The following is an 11,085-nucleotide window of genomic DNA, read 5'->3' as shown; positions in this document are numbered from 1 at the left end:
CCTATGAAGCTTGAAACACCAATGTGAGAGCTCCCAGACTCTGAAGGTGATATACTCACAGAGTGCTTTCCTCTGTTGTGCTGGCAGTGGAGATCTGCCACATTTAACTTTGTTATGTTGCAAGAACCACCATTGGCTTTGGCTTAGTGGCAAATCTTACCCTTCAGAATCTCTGGTCTGCTGACATAGGACAACCCTGGCTAGAAACTCTCCCATTTCATAGGTTCATATCCTGCATACTGGGGGGAATGAAGGAGAGGTTTACCACAAAGGCAGTTTCAAAATGTAATGGCTGATCTCATTCTCCTTCACTTTCAGACTCTGTAAAGAACAGAAAGAAATGGCATTCAGAAGCAAAAACCGCCTAAAACTGAAGAAGACCAAAATGGATGCTGCCTTGTGAGTATTTTGATATGGTAGTTTACGTTGTTGCTGATTTACATGTAATGCCAAACCACAGCTTGGTGTTGCGTGATACCGGGGAGGGGGGCAAGCACAGACCCTGGCTTCATGTGAACTGTAATGACCAATGACCAACTACAAATCACATCAGATGACAGAACCGCTTGGGGGCAGATACCATCCTATGAAACTTGAAACACCAATGTGAGCGCTCCCAGACTCTGAAGGTGATATACTCAGAGTGCTTTCCTCTGTTGTGCTGACAGTGGAGATCTACCACTCTGCCACATTTAACTTTGTTGTGTTGCAAGAACCACCATTGGCTTTGGCTTAGTGGCAAATCTTACCCTTCAGAATCTCTGGTCTGCTTCGCAAGTTTTGTCCTTCCCTCCCCTTCACTGCAAGGTGCAGCACTGAGCGTCTTTTTATAGCTCTTACTCCTTTAGTTAGATGAATCAGAGGCTTACAGTGCAGAGTTCTACCCATTGGTATCAATGGACTTAGAACGGCGTAACTGCTTAGAATTGTGCTGTTAGACTCTAAGGCTGTGCCTAGAAAGTATTTTTCAGTATGAGTATACTGTGAAACAGCTTTATTAACCAAGTTAATGTCACAGCTGGGAAGGAGAAATGTTGGTGGGTCAAATCATTGTGTGGATAGCAGCTGATAAACAAAAGCAAAGGGCACTAAACTGCTTCTGATTGCATGTTATTCATTTCTCTCAATCTTGCCAAGCCCATTTCTTGCCAGTCATGGAAACTCGAAGCGGATGATTTTTAACCTTCCTGTACCAAGCTGACTCAAAATAGTCTGTTACATATTGACAAGTATCTGGTAGCTCACACCAGTTTGTCAAGAGGCGACTAAGCTAAACTGAGGTTTTGTAAGGCTCCCCACCAGCCACCAGGCCATAACAGTCAGCAATGATCATAAGAGGTTGGTTGAACTTTAAGGCTCTCACTGATAACTGTTTATTTAGTCAGGCATACAGTACTTTCCAAGGGCTTCTAGGTAATAGATTGCAGCAGTGGGAACAAGGTTTATGAAACAAAGGTAAGAAGAGCTCACTTTAAAAAGGAGCACAGGGATTCTGAATAATGTACAATGTTGTGCTGAAGTTCAGAAAAGCTGTAAAACCTTCTGGTTTATTGCAGCCTCAGAGCACCAAAACAGATTGCAGATAGAACCGGCTAGAAGATTCTGAGCAAGGAAGAATGTGACACAGAGACCTGACAGATGCTGTGGGATTCTGGGATAATCAATTACTAAAGCAGAAAGGTTTAAATAGCACCCTTAAAGGATTCTGGGTATCTGAGTGTTCATGATAAAGTGAATTCACAACAAATACAATACATAATTATAAGGACGAGTCTGGTTGGTGTGCAACAGAGATGGATGCAATGTAAATGCTAGATGACAACTGTGTATGTGTACACAGAAGAATCAGAGAAATTATGGAAGTCTTCAGCAAAAGAATTTTCTCTCAAATTCTTCTGTTCCCCCAGGTCCTGCTGGGGGGGGGGGGGCTCCTTCAGCATACTGCCCTAGTTTTGACCCCAGGGTTGCTGCTATCCTCAGACAAAGGACCTTGCATGTGGACTTGGGAGTTATCTGTTTGAAACAAGGGTGATTATGAAGTGGGGCAGATGGGAGGGTTTTTTTTCTGATAAGTTCAAGAGGCTTATATCAGGGAGACAGAAGAACAGACAATAAACCACATTTTAATTATAGCTGTGATAAAACAGAAGGCTCTGGGTGCAGGGATTTAAGCTGGTGCTTTCGCTTGAATGCAGGTTGTTGTTTTTTTGTTTTATTTATAGTGGAAGCTGCTGCCTGGGTGACTTTGGAATATGCATGGCTTCTCTTTCAGCTTAGCCACATGTCAGCTTATCCACAGCCACAGGGAAACTGTAGGATGGGGAGCAGATTCAGGCAAATAGGTCTGTGTCAGAATCTCTTTTCTGTAAGTAAAAGGGACTGGAGCAGGAGCAGCCAGCCACTCAACTTTAGGGCTCCTCCTGTATCTTTAACAAAGGAGAATTTGGGCAGGCACAGCTTTTGTAAGGCATGGCTAGCTGTACCTGCTGGAATTCCCTTACTCTGCGGGTACAGGAGACAAATCTGGAAAGGGAGGTTATTTCTGAGCTCAGGGAAGAGTTAATGGTCTTGCACCACCAGTGTGCTGATGGCTATATGAAAAGTACGCAGACGGAGAGTGATTTCACCAAGCATACTTTATTCGAACAGGAACAAGACGACTTTGGCTGGCTCGCAGGCCGGCTTATATCTCCCAAGAAACCGCCACCCAAAACACACCCCTAGTTCCCAATAGGTTATTTACAGTGGCCGAGAGTCCCATAGGCTCTCGGCCGGAAACCTAGCCCCCTGATTGAAGCAGGCTAGGATCCGCATAGTCCATTGTCTCTTGGAGCGAAGCTCGACGTTTGTGTCTGACCGCATGGAGCCCAAGCCGGCCATGCGGTCTGGACTGGATACATTACACTATATTTCATGGTTCAGCAAGGCAGGATGGCAAAGTGAGAGGAGAAGCTTCCGGACTCAGAAGTCTGTCTGCAGGGGCCAAAGTATATCTGATGCTGGAATTCCATTGCTGGAATTCCATTACTGAAACTCCCAAGGGCAGCCAGGTGTGTGTGTGTGTGTGTGTGCGCGCGGGGTCAAATCAGGATCCAGCTGTGTGGTTGTGTGGAAATGAGGTTTGAGTCTCACCATCCCTCATCATTTCCTTGTTTGAATATGCCCCCCTCAGCAATTTGAAGCTCCTTGTAAATGTAAGACTAGCACAACATGGGCCCCAATATTGCTTCTTGATCCATGTGGCAATTCTGAAGCTGCTTAATCACACATTGCTTTATCAACTAATACGAAGAATTACAGTCACATGAAATAATTTGCTGTACCGACTGAACTTTGTCTTTTACATTTCCTCTTTCTATTCTTGGTGTGTGACAGTGAAAACATTCCCTCCCTCCTCCTGTCTCTCCTGCCTTTGTTCTCCCAGCGTGACTTGCTAACTCATCCCCCTGATTACATAAGATACTCAGAATTTCACAACTTGAACATAACTGTGTTTATTCAATTCAATGGAACTTCCTTCCAGGGAAACATGCTTTGAATAGCAGTCCAGCTGGTCTTAATGCATGTTTACAGAGAAGGAAGCCCCACTGAGCGGAATAGGACTTAACTCCCAAAAAAGTGTTCTCAGGTTTGCTGCCCCAAAGTTTCAAGAGATCCTTGTCTTCTTTACTAATTTTAGGGGGGAGGACCCTTTACTAGCCAAGGTCCATGCAACCTCATCTCAGACAGGCCCCCCCATATGGTAGAACCAAAAGCATGATGGGACCTATTAATTTAGCAGAGCCACAAGAAAATGGGTTTAAGGCCTGTTTTAGCTGGCAAACCTGACATCCCCCACCCTTGTCTAGTCTGTCTCTTATCTCATTGCTATATACGTCTGCTTACCTCTCCATCCATCTGGATATTTTTAACAGATCTGTCTCCATGGTAACATACACAAGGACTTCATAATATTTTCTAAGGTTTCTTCCTGTGGTACATTTTTAATGGATATACATTACAGGCCCATGCTGTGTACCCGTTAAAAGCTTTTTTGTGTCCTACAGGAGATTAAAAATAGACACATACGTAGTTGGAACGTTATTGTATTAGCAGGTACGAGGGCTCTTAACATGTATCCATTTGCACTGTAATTCGTGAAGCACTGCCAAGACTAACCAGCTGCCAGGAAGCTTGCTGAAGACCCAAATTTAGCCATTTTTTCCCCGAAAATGGAGACTTGAGGCCACAAAATGTTATGTTATTCATTGCCAGACGTCTGGTGAAAGGCAGAGCTAGGACCATCAGGGATCTTTTGGTTTTGGAGATTCAGAGAAAATTTGATTGTGGTTTCTCTGAAGGGTTAAGGCTAGTAGAAGTAACAGAAGTTTGCGAGCCATTTTCATTCCTATCTAGTACATTTTTATTCTGCCCTTCCTCCAACATGGCTCACTTCATTTTCTCTTCCCCATGTTATCCTCAGTGGTAGCATTGTTATTCAGAGGTTTACTGCCTCTGCATATGGAGGTTCCCTTTAGCCACCATGGCTAATAGGATACAGAGCATCCCAGTTGCCAGCACCTCCAGTTGAAAGGATCAAATGATGTGAAATACCTCTGCCTGAGACCCTGGAGAACCACTGCCAGTCCAAGTAGACAACACTGACCTTGATAGACCAATAGTCTGATGCAGTATAACAGTGCAATCCTAAGGAGAGTCACTGCAGTCTAAGCCCATTCATTTCGATGGACTTAAGACTAGAGTAACTCTTCTTAGGATGGCACTGTAAGGCAGCTTCGTGTATAAAAGTACCAGAGCAAGCCAGGACGTTTTCCTCCTGGTCCAGATAGGAAGTGAATTGCTGAGTATCAGAGATGGCCTCTTCAGTGTGTTCTCTGAGTCCTTAGATTGACTTGATTTATTAAATTTCTACCCTGCCCTTCCAGCCAAGGTCAGCTTAGTTTCCATTTAGTCTGGTTGCAGAATTCTGTGCTGTAGCCTGTGGTCTATTTACTTGTCAACTGCACATTTGTTGCCCATCGCTGCAAACTGGACTACCCCAGACATGCATATGGCACTATGCTTTGTGGAGTTGAATGGAATAGCCCTGTCTTCTCCGGCACCACCTCCCCGAAACAACAATTTCCCCCTTGCCCACAAATGTATACACCAGCCTCTGTTAGCATTTCCTGCTGGCCAAAGCCAAGGCTGGCACAGGAAACAGCCAGCTGTTCTGTAGGTTAAACATGGAGCTCGAATTGTTTTGACCTAAGCCACAATTGTGCTTTTGTCTTGCGTAAGGCAGGGGGTCATTCAGGAATGAGACTGATGGTTAAAGCTGCCAAGGAACTTTTTTATGCCACAATTAAGCACCTGCTACGACAGAACAAAATAAGCCAAATCATGCGGCTGGCAAGCCAAGCCTTTGTGCGTTTCTTCCCCCGTGACCCACTCGAAGAAGGAAGCTAAAAGCTGCGTCTCTGCTGCCTGCGGATTTCATTCCAGCCCAATGCAGGGAAAATAAACAGCTTTGTGCATGAAGCCGTTAGCCTCCGTTGCTAGCTCAAAGGTCCCCTCCTGGGCTTGCCAGGGAGCTGGCTTTTAAACAAAACAAACCCCCAAAGGATCCCCCAGTCGAGTAGACCAAGGTTTCTTCTGCTATGGAGAGAGAGATCCCCGTCTTGCGAGTTAGGTGAGAAATGGAGAAGGAAAGCTGCTGCGGAATGGAGCCTGGGGATGGGGATGGAGAATGTGGGGGGGGGAGAGGCTGGGAATCGGGAGATGGAGGCCTTCAGGAAGCAGAGAGATGCTTGTGTGACCAGACTGTTTAAAAGGTGCAGGGTGAGGTAGATGCCGGACTGCTGACGCGAGCTGACGCTGCATTGCATCAGTGCCGGCCCTTGGAGCTGTTCGGAGGGGCCATGGCTGGGTTGATCCTAAGGTGGAAAAAGGACAGGAACACGTTTATTTTGGTTATGCATGGTGGGAGAAGGGAGGCAGGGGAAGAGAAAGAAGCCTTGAGTGAGGACAACGAGGCATCACATGATCGAGATATGCTGGGTCACAGCAGCAGGTCTTGGCTGTCAGGGAGCTGGGCTGCTGCTGATCGGCTTCTCATTGGTCAGGCCACAAGGGATGACTTGAGGTTTTAGTTTCAAGCTGCAAGAGGGGGGAGGGAGGGCAGAAAAGTAGAATGGGAACGGTGCAGCAGACCCCCACCCCGTAGTAGGGATGCCCACCTGATATAAACACATTGAGTGGGGTGTATGTGTTTGTGTGTACAGGTTAGATTGGTCGACACACCAATCTATGACAGTAGTTATCTTTAGCTTGCAGACTACTTTGGGATGGAGAAGGGGGGTGGGAAGCAAATCAAAGCTGTCTGAGTCAGTCCTTGATGCATAAGTTGGGTTTGGGAGAAGGAGCCCTAGATGTTGTTTCTGAATCTTATAAGTGTGTTGCAGATGGTGGGGGGAGTTCTGAGAAAGAAAGAAAAACTCCTGGTAATAGTCTGTGTCTCAGTAGCCCAGCAACTTTGTTGCGTGCAGAAAGTCTCAGGTACAGCCCCTGGCATCTCCAGTTAAAAGAACCAGGCAGTAGGTAATGTGAAAGAGCTCTGCCTGAGACCCTGGAAAGCTGCTGCCAATAGGAGTAGACAACACTGACCTTGATAGACCAAGGCAGCTTCTTATGTTCAAGTGTGTGTTTATGTGCCTCTCTCTGACCCTGCTAGAGTACAAGCCTCCTGCAAGCAGAAATGTAGCTGTCTTGTTTTGTCAATGCCCAGAAGGGCTACAAGAAGGGACAAGAATTATTCAGCTGTATGCCTCATATGTCAATACTATGACCAGCTGAGTCAGAATTGATTGCCCACATTCTGTATAAACTCTACCAACACTGGTTCCTAGACACATGCACAAATTCTTGAGAATTGACATCTGTCTGATCAGTGGTTATGTTGTGGCATTTCAGTAGGGCTGGAGAAAATGTCTTTAGCTGTGTGCACTGCTTGTTCTTCACTAAGACCAATGACATAGAAAGCTTGCTGGGGCATCCTGTGGAACACCTTAGAGTGGGATCCCTAACAGGTCAAGGTACAAAGTAAACTCGAAGCATCAGTTGAAGCAAGGGAAGAGTGTGCCTCTGAGGGCCATTTTTATGGGCTTAGCAGGCAACGAAATAGAAGCCAAGAAGGTCTTCTCACTTCTGCAAGGACTTAATACAAGAGATTGAACACAAAATGGAAGGGTTAAGAATGGGGGGGGGGAGGAATGGATGCAGGGGTACAACAGGACAAAGTAGATGATTAGTGCCTGTGAGTATACAAGGGGATGCGTGAGACTGAAGTGTTCCAAGAGCTGCAGAGGATTAGAAAACTGGACACGGGAAGCAGTCCTGTGATTCCAAGGGAGGTCACTGGTCTGAGCTTGAGCTCTGAGCAGTCCCTCCCATGTCTTGCTGCTGTTGCATCATCTCTCGTTTTCACTATAGCATCATCATCTAGTTTTCATGATTTAGCTGCACTTCTGTCTATAATTTTATTGGCCTCAAAAATCTACAGCTCTACGAAATGATAATCTAATGGTTTAAGCCTGAGGTACCTATGTCGCTGTGTTCTTGTTTGGGGGGCATGTTTTTCTCCTGGGGCAGCCGGCCTTCTGTTCCTCAGCATAAATGGGGGAGAGGGGCCAGAAAGGAATGAGAAAAAGGACCATGATAAATGTTATGAGTGGATGGAGTAAGGGTCAAGTGGGCTGGATAGATGGGGGGGGGGTAAAGTGGAGGGAGGGATACCCTACTTAGGTCCTAATTGCACAGGAAAAGGATGGAAGGAAGAGTGGAAAACTCTAGAGGAATGAAAGATTCCAGAGTGGTAGCTGTGAGACAGGGCAGTTCTATGCATATTTACTCAGAAGTAAGTCCCATTTTATTTCAATGAGGGCTTATTCCCATTTAAGTGTTCTTTACATTGTAGGTTTAGTCCGATCCTAAACGTGTCTACTCAGAAGTAAATCCCAGGGAATTTAAAGGGACTTACTTCCTAGTTGCGGCCTTATTGTTCATCAGCAGCCGTGGGAAATTATCGGCTTCTTCAGACGCTTCCTGTATCTGGTTAAGGGAGCAGCAGCTCTTTTTTCCTGCCGAATGAGGGGAAGCTACTAGTATCCGACGAGGCTGCATGAAATCCATCCCCGGGCCGTTTTCAATAAAGAGACCGACCTGCGCTGCCTCCTGCAGCCCCCTTCCTTTGCTCGGGCGGCTTCTCCCCGAGAAGGCCCAGCTAGCTAGGCGCGTGGCCCCCTGCTTTGGCTTTGCTCGCTCACAGCCAATCGGCCGCCACCGGGGGGGGGGGATTTAAGGCGGGGCCTGCCGCTGCGCGCCTGATTTTTTTTTTTTTGTGAATGAAAATAGGTGGTGGGCGAGTCCTATTCTAGGACTGCAGCTCGCGTCCGACCGTGCAGCCCGCTCAGTTGCAGCGCAACTCTAGGACTGGGAGGAGAGAGGCCGATCTTATTCTGCGAAGGGGAGGGGGGCACTGTGTGAGCGGACTCTTCCGGGGTTCACAATGCCAAGAAAGATGCTGGTGAGGAAGAGGCAATGGCTGCAGATGCAGAGCGAAGAGATACATCCACTCTGGTGCCGACATGGACTGTTATGTCAGAGCATCTGAGCAAGAGAGTTTAGCATCCGGCACTCGACCCGGTCCCGGAGTTAAAGCAGGACCCTAGCCGGGCGGTCTTTTTGCAATGATCACCATGCCTCAGGCGAAGACCTCGGTCCGTCCCGCTGGAAATTGCCCCTTCAGATGTGTTGGTGTAAGTACCCGATGCCTGCCTGGAAGTCTTTTCGGGCGAGCCCCTGCGTTGCAAAAATTAAGATAGTGCACTGAAAAAAGAAAAATAGGCGCGAGGGATGGGTTTTTGCGAGTCGAGTATGGTATGTATGTCTGTGCGCGCGCATGCACACCTGCATATATTTTTGCACGGCTCTAAACCTTTTGCCTTCCTCTAGCATCCGGAGGTGCTAGAGATTAGCAAGCTTCCGATGCCGCCCGGTCTTTCCCGTTCCCTCTCTCACACACACAGAGTCAGTACGCACGTAGAACAGCCTTTATTTAATAATGCTTATTTTCCTTGTGCCTGTATGGTTGGTTGCTGCACTGCCTCCCAAACAAACAACCGGAGTGGTTGCAAAACCCTGGCGGGATTGGGGTGGGGTTTACAAAGCGGGCAGGGAGGGGAGAGCGCGGTAAATGTGTTTGGTGTGCAGCCTTGGCATAGTAACTGTCGTTGCACAAACCGGTGCCATGCATGTGGGGTTGTAATTTGGGTAAAGATTTTTCTCTTCTTAAAGCAAACAGACGAAAGAACCTGATATCTGGTGTTTGATCTGCTAATTATGAGTAGATTTAAGAGTCTCTTCCATTACACACACGTATTTTTACTTGTTTCAGTTTGACTTGCAAAAAAAAAAAAAGCATTGCTCATATTTAGCGATGACTTTTCAATTTGCACGATGTATTATTTTGCAAAGTGGACATTGGCCTGTATCTGCGGATCTTTTGGCCACGGGGCTTTGACTTCTCGAGGGAGATGTTCACACCATCGGTCTGCCCCTGAAATACACAGTAGTCCTGCACTGTTCTTGCTAAATTCCTTTATTATTTTTGTTGCATTTTTTCCCCTTTTGGTCTGATTCTGTGTGTGTATGTGTGAAAAATAATGCAGGAGGGGGGTACTTTTAGCCTGGTAGTTGCTAGGATACGGGCTAGGCTCCCCAGGAGATTCTCTAGTTTCCTTGGCAACCAGAGACTGGGACAGCTTGCGGTGAACAAATTTCTACTCTCTCTGAGAGCGAGGGAAAACCAAGCAAGGGGACTGAGGAGGACGTGGAGTAATCGGGGCATCGATGAGGGACTGAGAAACGCATCGGCCGGAATTGAGAGGAGTGGGGAGGAATAGCCAGAGGATTTAGTGCAGTGAGATAACAGAAGGCTGGGAAGGAGATAAGGAATGGAGTGTGCGCGCGCGGTGACTGCAGCCTTCAAGAGCAAGTCGCTGTGGGGATGATGAATTTGGTGCACTCAGACGAAAGAGCTACAAAAATAGAAATGCGGCTGGAAATAGAAGAAATACGCCCCCGGTTATCTTTTCCTTGGAGAGGGTTTTGTGTGCGTGCAACCTCCAGGGCCGTTGCAAGGAGAGAGGATCACTGATGTTAGGGAGGGGTGGAGCGAATCAGAAATGATCGCATTTGTCTGTGCAAGGACTTGATTGTCTCTTGTTAAATGTCACATGGGCCGCGAGTTTGCTGACCGCCTCCACAGCTGCTGCTGCTTGTGGAGTTTCACATGGCACGGGCTCTTGCTTTCCTTTTGCGTTCATTCCATCCCACGTGTCTTGTGCACTCATTTCCTGCGAGGCCGAAACGACCTCCCCTTGGGAACGAGTTCTTTTAACTCTTGCGCTATGCAGTCATTTTCCTCGAGGGAGAAATCAGTCTGTTAGGGATGCTTGCTTGGGCAGTTGGCAGAGGTGCTAAGAAATAAAACTGCCACAGCCCAAGTCTTCAGGCAGAATCTGATGGAGACCAACATCTATTCTGATTTATATAGCTGCTGTTCACCCACCAGCTAGTAGGGACAGTGCAAACCCTGGCCCTGTTCTAAAATGTGCTGTTCATCTTGGCAGCACGTGTGTTGTTCATGGGTCTCAGGAACAACTTTTATAATATAGCTGCATAACATGGTATTTCTTCTCCTGGTCTGTCCTCTTCTTTTGACAATGAAGGCTGGATGCTGGGAGGTCCATGGAAGTTAGGATGGCAGGTGTACTGTCAGTGTCTTGCACAAAGATGGCTAATATCAAAACCGGCAGTCTTCCTTAAAAAAACCACAACACCCCTCTTTTCTTAACTGGCCCCTTTCTGATGGCAAAAATGCACATGAGAAACTTGCATAGGGAAGACACACAGTGTGTGCATATTGTGCCCATGCTTTCATGACATAAGCGATTTGTGAGCAGTCAGTTGCCGCCGTATGTGGGGTCTGAGTATATGTTATGTTGGGAATCCACCATCATAGACTCACCCCTTGGGTCATTCACG

General features: G+C 46.9%; 1 protein-coding gene across 2 annotated transcripts in view; it reads left to right on the top strand.

The window, feature by feature from the left end:
• The first annotated feature begins 329 nt into the window (after positions 1 to 329).
• The window catches only part of RHOBTB2 (Rho-related BTB domain containing 2), a 28,093-nt gene continuing 17,337 nt past the window's right edge, over positions 330 to 11,085 (top strand). The window contains exon 1 of one of the 2 annotated variants that reach the window (XM_015407573.1): positions 330 to 399. In XM_015407573.1, coding sequence (XP_015263059.1) covers positions 341 to 399 — 59 coding nt within the window. In that variant the 5' untranslated portion in view covers positions 330 to 340. Of the gene's footprint in view, positions 400 to 8,478; positions 8,796 to 11,085 lie in introns of those variants that run through there. The other variant, XM_015407574.1, reaches the window with a different exon arrangement.

This window comes from Gekko japonicus, unplaced genomic scaffold, assembly GCF_001447785.1.
Source record: "Gekko japonicus isolate JY-2015 unplaced genomic scaffold, Gekko_japonicus_V1.1 scaffold1154, whole genome shotgun sequence".
NCBI classification, from domain to species: domain Eukaryota; kingdom Metazoa; phylum Chordata; class Lepidosauria; order Squamata; family Gekkonidae; genus Gekko; species Gekko japonicus.
This window is presented reverse-complemented; position numbering and strand designations above follow the sequence as displayed.